The sequence below is a fragment of the Etheostoma cragini genome, chromosome 13 (genome assembly GCF_013103735.1).
Source record: "Etheostoma cragini isolate CJK2018 chromosome 13, CSU_Ecrag_1.0, whole genome shotgun sequence".
Lineage (NCBI taxonomy): Eukaryota > Metazoa > Chordata > Actinopteri > Perciformes > Percidae > Etheostoma > Etheostoma cragini.
Window position 1 is genome coordinate 16,106,305 of NC_048419.1, and position 17,424 is coordinate 16,123,728.

The 17,424-nt window shown below is 40.5% G+C and overlaps 1 protein-coding gene and 1 long non-coding RNA gene across 10 annotated transcripts; both read left to right on the forward strand.

Moving 5' to 3' along the window:
- The first annotated feature begins 1,132 nt into the window (after positions 1 to 1,132).
- Positions 1,133 to 17,129, forward strand: LOC117955709 (transcription elongation regulator 1-like). 8 transcript variants are annotated; one of them, XM_034890364.1, is made up of 22 exons: positions 1,133 to 1,375; positions 2,621 to 2,852; positions 3,438 to 3,590; positions 4,186 to 4,465; positions 4,622 to 4,864; positions 6,772 to 6,831; positions 7,685 to 7,756; positions 8,289 to 8,489; positions 8,872 to 8,978; positions 10,545 to 10,633; positions 10,717 to 10,877; positions 11,379 to 11,466; positions 11,558 to 11,693; positions 11,853 to 11,942; positions 12,028 to 12,146; positions 12,476 to 12,626; positions 12,807 to 12,971; positions 13,400 to 13,582; positions 13,801 to 13,995; positions 14,225 to 14,308; positions 15,564 to 15,664; positions 16,569 to 17,129. In XM_034890364.1, exons 1-22 carry the CDS (start codon positions 1,329 to 1,331, stop codon positions 16,768 to 16,770), a joined length of 3,159 nt encoding a protein of 1,052 aa, XP_034746255.1. In that variant the 5' UTR covers positions 1,133 to 1,328; the 3' UTR covers positions 16,771 to 17,129. The 8 variants fall into 8 exon arrangements, with proteins under 8 accessions (XP_034746255.1, XP_034746257.1, XP_034746256.1 ...); XM_034890366.1 differs by having other exon boundaries at positions 13,801 to 13,980; XM_034890365.1 differs by having other exon boundaries at positions 11,385 to 11,466.
- Positions 9,160 to 10,019, forward strand: LOC117955715. 2 transcript variants are annotated; one of them, XR_004659116.1, is made up of 2 exons: positions 9,160 to 9,399; positions 9,907 to 10,019. It is a non-coding gene; the product is annotated as an uncharacterized LOC117955715 (long non-coding RNA). The 2 variants fall into 2 exon arrangements; XR_004659117.1 differs by having other exon boundaries at positions 9,915 to 10,019.
- Positions 17,130 to 17,424: the final 295 nt, after the last annotated feature.

Here is a 17,424-nt window from a genome sequence, read left to right on the forward strand (position 1 = left end):
ACATGAGTAGTTTGTCTGACTCTAAACATAATATTGTATAATAGTATTGCCTCCACCTATTTGACTGCAAACACAGTATTCCTCAATGGGAATAAGAGCTAGACATAAAAAAACTGGAAGTGTAACAGTTTTTCTAATTTAGTATGTTGTATGAATGTTGTATGTATGTATATTTTGTGTGCTGCTGTAACACTGTAATTTCCCATTTTTTGGGGATCAATAAATATCTATCTATCTATCTATCTTAGTAACAAAGTTGTTAATACTTTTGAGTAGAGGATCTCAGTTCTTTTTTTAGCACAGTTCACAAAAATACAGTTCACAAGGTACACATAATACACACAACACACAAAATACCTACCACCACCAGGTAATTGTGTTTATAAAAAGTGGTAGTGATTTGAATCCAATTTATTATCATCAACATTGCAGAGACTGATGCTGCATTCAGGTGCTGTCGGAATATTCGTAAAATGAGTTTCCGAATTCCCCCTGTAGTCGGAACAACAACTCGGAAAATTGGCAAATTTTTTGCTTACAGACTTGCCGATTTGGCGTCACATCCATGGATGTATTAATTTAAGGTTAATTAATTATTAATTAAGGTTATGTGAAACTTAATCTATGTATTGCATATACTTTTTGTTGCTCACATGTTATTTTTAACATGGAAGGCCCTATTAGGTTGTAACTTTTGTTGCTGTCTACGTGGAGTGTATTAGAAAGGTCATTCCACTAACCCTAATGATAACAAATCAGGTAAAGCAATATCCCCACTAACACAGAACGTTTAGGGAACGGCAGTTTATGGTTCTCTAAAGGTTAGTTTGAACCAAACCAAAAACTAACGTTTAGGCAACGTTCCCTCCCTGTCATAACGTTCCCTTAACGTTAAGAGAACTATATAGGCCTAGTGGTTTTAGGGAATGTGTTTGTGCAGCAAAAGGTCTAGGACAAAATCAAAAATATGAAGCTTCAAATTGTTATAAATACAGGAAAAAGCTTATCTGATAAAAAAAATACAACACATTATTTGTAGCATCCACGTTTCCATCACATTACATTAACACATGCAGTCAGAAGCACGACCTCCCAACTCGGGACGTGGGACCATCCGAGGAGGTCATGAATGCAGCATAACTGAACAAAGACATCATGAAAAACAGGACCCAATGAATGCTTGGGCACACCTCCGTCAGAAAATCATTATCCAAACAGAGCTTTCCCAGCTCGGACTGCACTATGATTGACATGAAAGTTTAGCGAATACAAGAAGTAGAAACGACTTAGGGGCGTGTTCAGGAAGAGAGTGGTTACATTTTCCTGTAATGGCGGACCAGACAGAGAGCGAGACTATCGGGTTCAGCGACAACAGGTCAGATAATAGCAAATAAAGCGTTAAAATGAAAATGAGCCCAGCGCATTACTGAGCACAAGCCGGGGTATAATACGAAGTTGGTTGGCGTTGTTTTTTGGTCGAGGGGTTGTGATAAACTGTGATTTTACTTGTAAATATAGCCATGCTAGCTAACTAGCTTTTAGCTAACTAACGATAGCCTGTATTGCCAAGCGGCTCTTATTCCCTCTCCGCTCGTGGCACGCGGTAAACACAGGCAGTCAGATCAAACACAGCCAGATGTTTTCCTCTTTCAACGTGCTGCCTTCTTCACCAAGCCCCGAGTTTGTGTTCAGACACAGCTCATGTCATACGTGTGCGTTCTGTGCTCACATGTTAATGTATAGTAGCCACTTAGCTAAGCTATGCTACATTCATTAGTAAGCAGGAGCACACACACCTCCGTCCATTCAGTGTTTTGACTTGCGGTCTGTTGTCCTAGTTAGTAATAAACAGAATAAACTGTGTGTTTCAGGATCAACGTATGTAACGTTACTCTAACGCGACCAACAGCATATCATCCCAAAGAACGTGGAATAATAAACACATTTACAGCTACGTAACGTTACACCCAAAGGCTCCGTAGCAAAACATTATGGACGTCAATGTGATTGCATCTTCGTGAACGTATGTCTGCAGCTCACATGTTGTACATTAGTCAGCAAAAGCATATAACTACAAAGCCAAACAGTTACTTACACACAGACGAGTCATTTGCAAAGTTTTTGAAATAATCTGCTAAACTAGCTACGTTTACACCTAGTAAACAGCTACCGTCACTACAATCTGTCCAAATGTTATTTAGCATGATCTGCAATATATAGGTATTGTTAATATTCTGATATTGTTCGCTTTTTACAATATTGTGAGCACAATTTTGGTGCCTTAACTAATCATATATAGTTAATTACTGAGCTGAATTTCTCCCAGAATGATTTCTAAATTACTTGACCATGGCATCTAATATATGTGTGACTGTGTATTATCATGCACTCTGATGTTCTTATCAACAATTAAAAATTTGCCACACTGTGATATTTGGAGAAAAAAAACGTGTGATATAGTCTTTAGTCTAGTTAAAGTTACATTCAAGCATTAGAATTACCTTCAGTATTAGCATTTTGGTACTGATCACAGTGCCCATATCAGAGAGTTCTTGTTAATGCTACTTAGTGATCTGCCATTGAACACCGGTTATAACGTGATGTGTTTCTGGTGTGCTAGAATGGTGCAACAGGCAGTGCGTTTCCGCGGCCCTGCGCCTGCACCAGCGCCTGCCCAGACCCCAGTGTTACGAGGCCCACCACCACTCCTTAGGCCACCGCCACCTCCTTTTGGGATGATGAGGGGACCCCCGCCCCGACCCCCATTTGCACGCCCACCCTATGACCCCAACATGCCGCCCATCCCACCACCAGGAAGCATGCCTCCACCCATTGGACCTCCACATCTACAGGTGACTGAGTCCTATTCTTATGTGTCATGCATGTTTTTCTCCATGGAAGTGCATGGTTGTAAACTTTGCATGCAGTGATGTTCTACGCAGCATTTATAGAGAAAAAGACAATTACTTTTCTAATAGAAGTGTTTATACCATAAAAGACAAAATATTAGATATACAAACAACATTTAAATGAGAGAGAGAAAGGGGTGGGGGTGGGGGGTTCTCATGTACAAAAAGAGTTGAAACTTAACTGGGATTTACAAAGATTAGTCATTTTGGTGACAAAACAGTAGTATTAGCTCATAGAACAAGGCACAAGATAGTTTATAATATGGTTTTAGTCATATTCCTCCTTGATTCTATTTGACTCATCTTAATTGATTCTCAGATCCAGTGGGATTCTTTCTTGGAAGTTGCAATATTGATGCACGGACCTCCTAATTTGAATTCAGAGGTTTCAAATGCTGGCTGCTGGCTTAATAGTCAATTGCTTATCTCACTGGCCACCAGGGAGGACTCTTATTGGCTCATTTATATTCCTAGCCCTACTCCTTTTAGTCTGAAAATGTAATGCTTGGTCTCTTTCTTCTGCTGCAGAGACCTCCATTTCTACCCCCTCCCATGGGAAACCTGCCGCCGCCTCCAGGAATGCTGTTTCCTCCTGGGATGCCCCCGGTTCCTGCATCTGGAGCCCCTGCACTCAACCCTGCGGAGGAGATATGGGTAGAGAACAAGACACCAGAGGGAAAGGTAAGCTTATAGTAATATGTGAGCACATCGGAGCGTCCCTATACTGGTTAACACAGTCTGGAAAAGCATGGAGAATTAATTAAGGATGTTAGTCTTCAATTTTTATTCTCCAAAAGTATATTAAAATATAGAAAACTCTGGCCCTTGAAAAAAGAGACAGCATTGGTATTACTGGGGGTTGTCTATTGATGTGGAATCTATTGTCTATCTCTAAGAGTGAATTGCGCAAATCACGTGATTGCATTGTAACAGCTTTGCAGGAGGTAAAACTGTCTGTAGAACTAGAAGTATTCACTGCTTAAAGGAGCCACTGACTCAATCAACATTCCTAATTGTTTTGTTGTAGAGCTTTCATTGCACACACTCAGCATAGTTAAGGAAAATCCCACGGTAAATTTAATTAACAACTTATTAATATCTTTAACATTGGTTTGGTTGTAAGTCATTTTGAAGAAATCTTGCTTAGTAAATTTCAATATAAACAACATTGATTCACTCCATAATAAAATCCTGTGGTATGATTGCAGGGTTAGATGATTGTTTACTTTTTCTTCCCAGGTTACAAGTGTTTTCTTGTCTATTATCCTTGCCGCAGGCATATTACTACAACGCCAGGACCAGAGAGTCATCATGGAGTAAACCGGATGGTGTAAAGATCATCCAGCAGTCTGAACTAAACCCTCTTCTTGTAGCGGGGTCTGCAGGGCCTGGTCCAAGTGTGGGGGTGACTGCAGCTGCCAGCTCAAGCAGTGTCAACACCACAGCCAGCACAGCAGCCACGTCCTCCCCTACTCAGGCCATGTCCACAACCCCGTCCCGCACACTCGCTTCCAGTCCAGACTCCACCAGCCTCTCCCCCTCTGTGACCAATGCAGGTAAGTACGCAGTCTTAAATTGACCACACACACACACACACACACACACACACACACACACACACACACACACACACACACACACACACACACACACACACACACACAAGCACGCAAAAATAAAAATCCTCTTTTCTTCCTTTTTGTTCCCAAAAGCCACTGTTGTAGCAGACCTATCCCCTGTTGCCACAGCTTCCTCAACTGTTGCTGTGTCTCCAGTCACTGTGGTAACTGTTTCCACGGTGCCGTCACCTGTTACGGCTGTGCAGACAATGCCACTGCTGCCTGCAGGCATGCCCCACAATGTGGCCCAGCCCACCGCGACCATGCCTGCCTTCCCCCCTGTCATGGTGCCTCCTTTCAGGGTGCCCTTGCCAGGCATGCATATCCCTCTACCAGGTAAGAACCGTACACCAAGAACAAGAAACTAACAGGCCACAGTATTGGTTGTATAAATATTTAGGAATCTGGAAAGATACTCCTACAAAAATACTGCAATATGTTATATTGCAGATTTGTTGGTCAGGCTCCAGGACAACATTTTGTTTTTACTCTGACATGTTGAAAGTAGAAATGTCCTGAGTCGGCGGTGGGGAGAGGGGTAGGGCAATCTGGGATAAGAGTGGCAAAGTTATATATTTTTTCTCTAGCTATTACAATTTCATCCATGTCAGATCAATAATTTAAATTTCATGGTTTTTAACTAGGGTTGGGCAATATGGCCAAAATGTTCTATCCCGGTATAGGTCATTTCCAAATCTTGATAATAATATATATCAATATGGCATATTTTGTGTTAATTTAATAAATTAATAGTCTATAGGAAATAACTACACGGTAAAGCCTATTTTGTGTGCTTCTGTGCAAATGAAATACGTCACAAATGAAAAGTACTGAGTATCTGTTTCATTTTGTTTAAAACCTTAGTGCGAAAATTTAAAAACATAATGTGCAAATTACGTTAATATTGTCGTGATGCGGTTTGGCTGCTGTTTTTACCCCCAACATTACATAGAAATAAAATTCATATGTAAAAGACATTTTTGTTTTGACATTTACTCATTTTTATGATATCTAATGTCATATCGGCCAGCCCTATTTTGAACCAGACCCTTTAATGATTGGATTAAGTAGCTCCTGAAAAATATGGTGGGCCAAATTTCATAGGACACATCTGTTTTATGTGCCAGATACATATTTACTCAACTTTGGATAGGCCTATCTCCTGCTGCTATGTAAATATAGAAATCCGAGTTGGCATCAGCAGATACCTAGCATTTGAGGACTTGCATCAGGGCAAAAAATACTTTATTGGGATACCCATTGTAGTATAACGTTGCTAGTAATTTAACCAGTTAAGATTACTCGATTCCTCTGATGCTAATAGGCTACTTAGCTGTGTAAATGCTTTGTGACAACAGTCAGTACAAACTCAGACTCCACGTTATGGCTTAATTCTGAGTTACATCTAAAAGGAGAGTAGACATTGGATTTTAACTCTTGCAGTTATTGGAACTCTACAGAAGGGCAGGATTATAGGGACACTTCTATACATGTAAATGTGTGAAAGTGTTTCAAAAGACTTCCCACCAGATATCTCCTTGTCATTAATCACTCCATTTAGTTCAGTCAGCACAGATTTGGCAGGCAACATGTATTTCAATAGTGGCACAACAACAAATTCTTGAGTGTTGCGCCTTGAATTTAAATCTAAGCCAATGTAAATGCTCCTTTGTGTTTGCTTTCAACGTTGTTTCTGTTGCTTTTCTCTTCTCCTGTGTTATGTCTCTTCTTCTTCTGTCTCTTATTTTGACATAATTTGATCAAAGAAGGTTTATGGTCTGGTTAATTCCCTGTTTATTGTGTTCTTTGTGGACGAAGTGTAAGGGAGTATCAGAATTACAGTTAGCTAGATTTAGACTGGGGCTGATTGTTACTTTGCTGACAAATATCAGACAGATAGCTTTCTGATTGACTTTGAGATTTGTGGTGTTTCAACACAATGCATTTACTATTTTGAATTTTTTTCCCTTCTATTTATCATAACTATTAATGTAGTTATGGCTTCCAAACAAATCTTAGCTTGTAAAACTAATGTATGCTTAGTTCTTTCATCTCTAAATACATTATTACAGGCACATAAACGTCAGAGACTTACTGTTGTAACATAACAGTAATGCACAATTCAAAATATGGTCGTGCGTTGTCTGAGTGGGGCCTCAAACAAAATCTTACACACCCTGGCAGCTCATGTCTAGTGTCTTGCTGTGTTCAACCAGATGATTGCTTGTCCGTTGTTCTTGCAGGTGTAGCAATGATGCAGATAGTAGGTGCCCCCTGTGTAAAGGCAGGCCCCAGCCCCAACGGTAAACACCCAGCCGCTCGCATCTCAGATCTACAGTAGATGGCATGGTAGTGAATGGTGTCTACATGATTCATATGGCATATGTGGGAAACATCAAACAGGGGCATGAAATGGTGAAGGCTGTGTACATGATCCATCTGGTGTACAGCAGAATTTGTTTTCATTCCAACAGACAGAAACGGAACCTACAGCTTGATTGTTATTGAGTTTTGTTAAACTATTTGTGATTATTTCCACAGACTTAACATGTTCAGTTTACTTTATTTTCTCTGAATTAAAGAGACAGAGCTGCAGATCGCTTGCCACATACACCATTTTATCACCATCATATATTTTTTATAAATTTACCTTGCATCCCCTTGCTTAAAATAAACAGGAAACAACAAATATGACCTGGTGTTAACATTAAAAGTATTCAGCTCACACCAAATGATGAATGTACTTTGTTTGTGTGTTGTCGAAATTGGCTTTTAGTAAATGAAAGGACACTTGAAAATCAGCAACTAATTTGTTAGATTGGGCCTTGTTGTTGATTGTTAGGATCAGTCATTTTGGGGGGTGTGGTTGGTTGATGTAACCAAGTTGAGACAGAGAGGCCTTTGCTTAGTAGAGACTAAGGAATATAGCAGTTAGGACTACTTGTTGTTGTGGTCATGTGGTTGTCTTCTTTTGTGGCATGGTTGTGTGTGTGTGTGTGTGTGTGTGTGTGTGCGGTCACTGCTTTGTTTTTGTGTGTATGTGTCAATCAGTTTTGTTTCTTGAAGGCATCTTTAGACTTGAGCAGTTTCTTCCACAAAATGATATTAATATTTTTTTATTCACTTACTCACTCATCTAATAATCTACTCCTCTAGATCCGAGGTTCTCAATCTTTTTTCAGCCAAGGACCCCTTACAAGATAGAGAATATACCGGGGAACCCTTCATGTATGTCCCTAATTTGATGTAGCCTAATTTGTATATTTCTACAGTCTTAGTTATATGACAGAACAACACAAGAGAAATGTATTAGAAAGATAGTAGAAGTGTATTAAACATATTTGCTGATTTTCTAAGAGTTATAGATTTGTTAGATTAGAACGTTAAAGTCATGATAATTTAAATGAATTTATGAGTAATGTAATGAGTTTATGGACCCCTGGCAGAGTGCCACGGACCCCACTTTAAGAATCACTGCTCTAGATTACCAGACAAATACTTAGAGGGACAGCCCTTTTTTAAGTTGCATTAAATCCATTTTAGTCCGCCTGCAGAGCTCTCTGTCTCACCTCTGGTTTTGCTTACTTTTTTTATTTTATTTTTTTATTACAAATGTAAAACCCTGGTGTAAATTACATTTTACAAATTGACGTATAAACTAATGCCCTTTCTAGAGCATAGTCCACTGTTATTATTGACTCAAAAAAAGATGAGTCTCAGTCAATCATGGTATGTCTCTTTCCTCTCTGATTAATGACAGGCATGCTTCCTGGCATGGGTCCGCCTTTAGTTTCCATGATGCACCCACATCTGGCTCTCTCGGCAGCTCCTGCCTCCATGGCCGGATCATTGCAGCTGCCCGAGTGGTCAGAGTACAAAACAGCTGATGGGAAAACGTACTATTACAACAACCGAACACTGGAGTCCACCTGGGAGAAACCACCAGCCCTGGTGGAGAAAGGTATGCACTGCTGACTAGTGCACCCACAAGCTTTGTCAGGCCCAACATGATGAGATGATCTGTGGTTGGGTGGAACATACAAGGTTTTAGTAGACAATGGGTGCCAAGCTTGGGTTGGTTTCGAGTGTCATCAATTTCAAAAAAGCTCTACCTACTTAGATTTACTGCTCACCAACAACACTGTCATTTGTCTGACAAACATACAACACACACAAAAACCCACATCCTACATTACCTGTCCTAGGATTTGCCGGAAGCTTACAGAACATGAAAACCTTTCAGAATTGATGACATGCTGCATTTCTTGAGTTACACTACACCACTGTTGTTAGTTACCTCATTGTGTGTGTGTGTGTGCGCATGCGCTTTTTTCCTTCATCAGAAAAAGAAGCAGAAAGGGTCAAGGAACGTCTGGCTCAGGAGGAGGCTGAGGCGATGGAGATGGAGGACGAGGAGAACAAAACAGACAACACTAACAATGACAAGGAGGTATGTGAAGGGTGGAATTGGCTTGTTGAACCATAGACTGTATAAAATATGTACAAAGTTTCTGCGACCACACCCATAGGTTTCTGAAGAACCAATATAAAGCTCAAGGTGGGCGGCTCCCGGGGGCTCTGGCTGTCCCCATGTTGGTAGTGCCATAACTCCCTGCTAAGGCATAAAAACATTGTTTGGTTCTTGTTGGTTGTCAGTTAAGGTGATGGGCCAATAGAGAATTTATTTTAATTTTAATTTTTTTTCTAGTGTTAGAAAGGGATAGGTAGGTAGGATTTTTTTCCTTTCTTTATAGTAGCGATGGATACTCTATTTTTTTTAATAACACAGCCTACCTGGACTACATGTACAGCTGTCGTTAGTAAATTGAAAACTTGGTGAGATTTTTTCAGGGCCTGGGTATCAATCATAGGTGTGATTGGCAAAGGACAAAAAAGCAGGCAAGCATTCATCCTGTATGTCTCATAAAAAAGACAAAAAAATGTAGCAAAAGAATACAACCAGAGAATACAAGTCCTCTTTCTTCAGAAAGAGGACTCATATTCTTTGGTGGTATTCTTTTGCAGCATCTTTGACATGATGATTGTGACATTCATGTGCATATTAAATAGCCACGTGCATCTGTTTTGGTCTTAAAATACATCCACAGGAGAATGGTTTGTTTAAACAGTAGCTATGTTTACAAGAGTTTGTCCAACTAAGATAAACAGTTAGATTACAAACTGACATCTTTTGTTTTAGCTTGTTTGTAAAAAGTCACTATTTGTAAAGTAGAGCTGTGTTCGCACAATGCGGTGGACAAGAGTGGACAGCACAGACAGAAATAGCAGTTTCTACATGGGTGTGTATGGCCCGGGCATTGCTGTTCAGAATCCCGTCTACCTTCCAAAATGCAACGTTTGTACCCAAATTAATTTAGTTGTGAAGTTGTCATAAACTTCACTGCTGTTAGCCACCTCCACTAAACCACAGGGACTTGCTGTAACGTTAAAGAACTCTAAAGGGTGTTTACCTTTCATTTGGTCGTGTTTGCTTGCTTCACCATTACTATCCTCTTAAATGACATTAAACACAACATGAGTGGTTTCACCTGGTTTGTGTACCGTGTTGAAGCTCCGAAACCATTACAATTCTTTTTATGCCCAATCAAAATATAGGAACAGAGGTGGAGCGTGGATGACGCTGAGGCAGGCCCAATGAAGCTTATAGTCTATGCTCGTTTTCTGTGATTCAAAGCATCGTGCCCTTAATTATGCATACAGTTTGGCATTTTAACATGGGGGTTAATGGAGATTGACTTCCTTTTGAAAAGGGGCGGTTTGAGGAACGGTTTTTGGCACTAACGCATTGGCTTCATTTTTCAGCACTGGAGGTTGCTGATCGGGTTAAAAAGAAAAAAAACTCTGCCTCAATTTTTTTAATTTTAAAGTACTTAGTTGCCATGACTATAATTATGTACAATATTCTCAAAGCATGTTGTAAAAGGGTAAGATCATTTATAATAGCATAAATGTCATAGTAATGGAGATAACAGGGTTTTTTCTTTCCTTTATCAAGGAACCAAAAGAAGAAGAGATGACAGAGGAGGAAAAAGCAGCTCAGAAAGCCAGACCTATAGCCACCAACCCTATCCCTGGCACACCATGGTACACACATCACATCACGGTCCACACCATCTCTCCACTTCGATTTATTGCAATAAACCTACTGCATTTTAAAAATATTTCAGGTGTGTGGTATGGACGGGCGACGATCGAGTGTTCTTCTACAATCCGACAACACGGCTGTCCATGTGGGACCGGCCCGAGGAGCTGGTTGGTCGAGCTGATGTCGACAAGCACATCCAGGAGCCGCCGCACAAGAGAGGCCTGGGGGACAACAAGAAGACAGGTTTGGACAAACAAACGTTGACATGCAGTCAGTGATAATGACATTCAACACAGTCATTTTGATTGTTGAGATATATAAGCTAGAAGCTTGATTAGTTATAAAACAGTATTGTAGTCTTGTCACATGGGGGTCTATTGGGATTGACTTCCTTTTGTGTCGACCAAGTTGGCACTAACACGTTGCCTTCCTTTTTCAGCATCGGAGGTTGCTGCTTGAGTTGAACGAAAAGAAATTCAAATGTTTTAATTCATAAGTGCATTGTTGCCATGGCCACATTAAGTATGGTATTGTCAAAGCATGATGTAAAAGGCTAGGATAATTTATAATATAAGCTAATTGCTTGTTTAGTAATGTTGATCATTTGAAGCAATTACATGTTTAAAGTCACAAAAACAGTGGCCAGAGAAAAACCGGTGCATTAATGTTTTTTATACTGAACAAGTGCTCATCTTAAATTGTTCGCTGCAGTGTGTAGTATTTATTTTGTGTTTGTGTACTCATTCACAGGTGTCAATAAGGAGGAGCCAGAACTGACCATTGCTACTGAAGAGAATCAGGATGAGGAGCCATCCAAAGCCAAAAAGAGAAAGTAAATCATGCTTTAGTACCTCACCTTATCTCTTTGAAAACATATTGTCAATTGTCAATCTCCCTTAAACCTTTTTCCTTCACCTTAACAGGAAGGAGGACGTAAAGGAGGCCGACTCTGAGAAGGAAGCAGCAATGGAGGCAGAGCTCAGAGCTGCCAGAGAACGAGCTATAGTGCCGCTAGAGGCCCGGATGACCCAGTTCAAAGAAATGTTGCTGGAGAGAGGGGTAACACCAATTTGTGAATTCTTATTTAAAAATTAGTTTTTAAGTTAAGTTTTTTTTTTTTTTTAATCTTCACTGCATATAGACAGAAATATGTAATCTTTGTTATATACAGGTTTGAATTAGAATGTCTAATCCCAGCTTTGTTTATCTTACATGTAGGTGTCTGCATTCTCGACTTGGGACAAAGAGCTTCATAAGATTGTGTTTGACCCACGTTACCTTCTGCTCAACCCAAAAGAGAGGAAACAGGTTACCTTTTCTCTATCTCTTTCTCATGTGTTTTCCTCTCTCCCCTCATTGCTACTCATTCTCACAGTGTTGTGTTCTACTTCAGGTATTTGATCAGTATGTGAAGACGCGAGCGGAGGAGGAGAGGAAGGAGAAGAAGAACAAACTGATGCAGGCCAAAGACGAGTTCAGGAGGATGATGGAGGAAGCAAAGTTTACACCAAGGTAAAAGGACAGGCCAGTTTTTTTTTTACTGCTGCATTATGTGTTTTTAAAGCCAATATTAAAATGAATCCAATACTTTATTTTTATTATGACATTGCTATTCTGCCAGAGTAAGTTTTGGCTTTTCTGTTTTGTGAATGAGAACATCTAAAAAACCGAAATGTGATTTTTTTTTTTTTTTTAATTCCCCTTCTGTTTTTGGAGTTTACTACAATATTTAATATCATAATATACTATTAGTATTTAACTTAAGATGTTGGTATTTATTTTTTTTTACTCCTTGTGTAGCTTTTCACTTTTGCATTGTTTTTTCTTTTTTATCATAACAGAACAACATTTAGCGATTTTGCAGTGAAGCACGGCCGAGATCCGCGATTTAAGACCATAGAAAAGATGAAGGACAGGGAGGCGATCTTCATGGAATTCATGACCGCTATGAGGAAGAGAGAGAAAGAGGACTCTAAGTCCAGAGGAGAGAAGGTATCACCCATTTACATAAATAATAATATACGTATTTCTCTATAACAAGACTGTTGTTTTTTAGGTGAAAGAGGTCGATTGACCATGAGCCGAGACCTCTGAAGGCTTTTACCATGTGCTTTCCTGCTGACCCTTTGTATCTGAACATATTTCTACATTTTCTGTGTGTGTTGCTGCCAGGTGAAGCAAGACTTCTTTGATCTCCTAAGTGAGCAGCACATAGAGGGAGGCCAGCGGTGGAGCAAATTGAAAGAGAGGCTAGAGACTGACCCACGATACAAGGCTGTAGAGAGCTCCGCGCTCAGAGAAGAACTTTTCAAACAGTACATGGAAAAACAAGCCAAGGTATGAGCAGTTTTTTGTATGGAAGAGGATTGCTTCCATATGTACTGTATGTCTTAGTGATATCTGATCTGCATGAGAACAGCTGTTAAACTTATAGTTCAGTGTTGAACTGAACATTTTTTACTTTAGTACAGGCGTCTGTATAAACTGAATGAATCCATTACTAATTGAGCAATCTTTTTTTTTTTTTTTAATATATGGATTGTGAGTGAATGTGTATGGAAAAGTCAGTCCACTCTAAAAGTGTTCAATAAGCCCAGTTCAACCTACAGTAGTTTCTGACTACTCAGTAGTTTTTTTGCGATGGAGGCAATAAATCCCTGACAAGTAAAAACGATTTAATGCATCTCATGATGATTAAGCACAGTCCTTGTTGTTGACATCGCATAACAAAACTGACCACAGACCGGACGTGTCACTGTCCACAGAGTGTGGACATCGATAAGGAGAGAGAGCTGGAGCGGCAGGCCCGAATCGAGGCCAGTCTCAGAGAGAGGGAGCGAGAGGTGCAGAAGGCCCGATCAGAACAGACCAAAGAGATCGACCGAGAAAGGGAGCAGCACAAGAGGGAGGAGGCCATCCAGCATTTCAAAGCTCTCATGTCGGACATGGTGAGATGCTCTGCAGCTTTTTTATTTCCCCATGAAACTTGCTGTAATGTGATGAAAAATGATAATCATATTCACTTTTTTAATATTAAAGAAAAATAAGAAACAGTGATTGAAGGATTGATCATATAGGATGTTTAAGACTTTCTGAACATTTGCCAAGCGCAGGTATGTTGTTGGGGTCGAAAGACAAACGTGTTTTTGATTCATCCTTTCCTCAGGTACGGTCTTCAGATGCAACGTGGTCAGACACACGTCGCAACCTGCGGAAGGACCATCGCTGGGAATCAGCCTCACTGCTAGAGAGAGAGGAAAAGGAGAAGCTATTCAACGACCATGTAGAAGCACTGGCCAAGAAGAAGAAAGAACATTTTAGGCAGCTGTTGGATGAGACCAGCATGGTGAGAAGTAAAAAGGTGCCAAAAGCAGGACAAGTTGCCACTCTTACTAAGCTATTCTTTTTTGTCTCTTATTTGCTTTTTTCTTGTGAATGTACACATGGACACACATAACCAGCATGACTAGAATGAACATAAAATGGTCATTTCCATTGATGTGCTTTATCAATTAATTTGATTAACTTGCTCAACCATATTCCTGATTCATTTTATAAGCTTTTTGACAATTTTTTTGTTTGTGTTGTAGATCACTCTGACAACCACATGGAAGGAGGTGAAGAAGGTTATAAAGGAGGACCCTCGCTGTATTAAGTTCTCCTCCAGTGACAGAGTAAGACTTATGTTGTTTTGTATGATTTATGAAATGATAACATTATGGTCACTTTCTGTCTGACAACAATTACCTGGAGTTTTGTAACTCCAGTGACGGGTTAAGACATGCTGTAGTTACATAGCAAGAATCTTCAAGCAACCTTCATTTGGGCCGATTTGACATGTTGAATCGGAAGGCAGTTGGATTCAATGAACAATCTGATTGGTGGAGTACTAAAACCGAAATAACGAGCGGGATGAGCATTACCAACGCATCTCAAACTCTGGCGAAAATCTTTTAAACTGGCCTTTGTTGAGCTGAAATGAAGACAGATTCAACAACTACATGGCCTTGTTCTCTCTTAAAATGTTTTCAGAAACATGTTCTGGCAAACAATTTTTGTAAAAATCAGATTGACCTCCGAACGAGGTGTCATTATAGTATGGCTTTGAAATTCCAGAGAATACATTTTTGACTTTGGCTGTCGCATGTAGACAAGTCACCGTATTGTCAGGAGAAGCACGCGGACAGTTTTGACTTACATCAGCTCTTTAGGTTTAATTCCTAATGTTAACTAGCATTTTAGTTGGCAATAATTAGCCTGTGCCTATGTTATCTCCTTTCATATACCTACGCTCTCCGTCTCTGCTGATTGAGAATGATGGCAATTTCTCTTGGCACAGCTACCAGAAGACTTAAAACGTTCAGACAGGTTGTCCTTGTCACATCTACTTCGTCAAGCTCAGTTGGAGGCTGCGCAGTAACGCTCAGCACTCATCGAAAAGTGCTTCTAATATCCTTCACTGGTCTCCGTCCAGAGCAATATGATCTGTTGCTCCATTTCTTTAACTGTCTATGGAGAATAAAGATTAGCGGCGTCTGCTGGTATGGAGACGTGTTATGTCTTGTGCACGTGCAGAACGTTTGCTCCAGACGGTGTCGCTTCGGTGTGTTCCGAGGCACTTTTTTGTGAGTCAGTCCAACTGGCTTTTGTGCAAAAGGTCGGCTGTCAGGTTGGCGTGTCGGAGCATTTACTCTGTTATGTAGGGAAGACTAACAAAAACAATCTTGAAAGACCAAAACTAGGTCCAAATTAGCCATACAGTACATCAGCAGGCTTGTTACATAAATTTGAACCACAGTTCTGAATTGATCAAAAGAGTACTTGATACATTTACGTCTGGAATGTGTTATGATGTGAGTTTAATTAGGTAGTAACAATTTCATCTATTATTAGTTTTGCCTTATGATGTGTTGATCTTTGTGTCTGTAGAAGAGACAGCGGGAGTTTGAAGATTACATCAAAGACAAGTACATCACAGCCAAAGCTGACTTCAGAACCCTGCTAAAGGAGACAAAGTTCATCACATACAGGTGTGTATACTTACTTTCACATAAATATATTTTCAATATACATAACCTAATACAATTGCAGCCCAGAAATGTTAGATTTCAATTCAATTTTATTTATATAGCGTAAAATCACAACATCAGTTATCTCATTGCGCTTTTCATAAAAGAGCAGGTCTAGACCGTACTCTGTGATGTTATTTAAAGAAACCCTACAATTCCAACCAAGAGCAAGCACTAGGCAACAGAGGCAAGGAAAAACTTCCTGTTAAGAGGCAGAAACCTCAAGCAGAACCATGGCTCAGGGTGGGCGGTCATCATCCTCCACCGGTTGGGGGTGAGAGAAAGAAACGGAGAGAAAGAGAGAGACGGATAGACATGGAGAATTGTAGCAGAGGGTGTCGAGCAGGAACATAGAGGCAGCAGGTGACTCCAACCACAGATCTAGACTCCACAGCTCCAGAGCCAATAACAGCAGATTTGTCAAACGAAAAAAAGTAATAAGTAGCAATTCCACATTTGCTAGGCCATTATTTTCCCATTACTTCAGATGTCGCTATATAATTAGTTTGCCATTATATTAAGCAGAGGGAGACAAACATTTTAAATGTATATGTGATTTGCGTGGCCTAACTTCACACGGATGGCACAGGATGTGATGGTGATGAACATCTTTTGCCACTTATAAACAGTCATATTGTTTGTTTTTTTAACCCCTGAACAATCAAAGTAGTTGTCTTGGAAGGGATTTTGTTGCAAAGGATGTCTGAGAGTACAAAATCTGTATCTAATAAAGAGACATGAAGGAAAATCGAAACCTGAGCTGTTGTACTCTCACATATGTATCTCACGGAGAGTATACTGTTCATAGTATTACCATGCTGCTTTTGAGAGCCTTCTGCCTGTCTCACATCCTCTCGTTCCTCAGGTCGAGAAAGCTGATCCAGGAGTCTGAGCAGCATCTGAAGGATGTGGAGAAGATCCTCCAGAACGACAAGCGGTACCTTGTTCTGGAGTGTGTCCCTGAGGAGCGCAGGAAGCTCATCATGTTCTACATCGAAGATCTAGACCGCCGTGGCCCACCGCCTCCCCCCACTGCCTCTGAGCCCACCCGCCGCTCTACAAAGTGACCAATCATATCATCGTCTTGGCCGGTTTCTACTCCTTGCCCTCCCATTGGCCAGAGCATGATCTCCCCCAAACTCCCCCTGAACCCCGCCCTCCAGGCCCACGGCTGGCCTTGCAGAGTTATTGCTGGGGCTCATGTTGCTTAGACATGAACTATAGAGATGAACGGTTTAGGTCTCTGTGTTATGTCACCTCTTAGCCCTGAAATAGCCCTGTATTTAAGGCCACGGCAAGAAACAAAGGTTACCTGATCTTGTGGTGACCCCAAAGGCCTCACCTCTGACTGACCACAATAGAGGGAGAGGGGATAGTGATTAGGCTGCTGCCTGAGCAGCCACAGAGTGTAAGATAGCTGATGTAAATGAAAATGAGCGAGTGTGAGAATGTGTGTGTGTGCGCATGTGTCTGAGGCGTCCTTAAGCCTTACTGCTCCACTTTGCCAGTCATTTTTTCAGCGGCTCAGTGTGAATGTTAGTTTCTGCTCAGTGGTTTACTCCGACGTTGCAGCAGTTTCTCTGTTCAATGAAATAAAGGCAACTTTCACTGTTTTTCAATATGTAGTCATGTGGATTTTTTCAAAGTGAACACATACACACTTTACACTCTTATGTAAATATTACTAAAGGATGCTCTGATCTCTATGGAGACAATAGCCC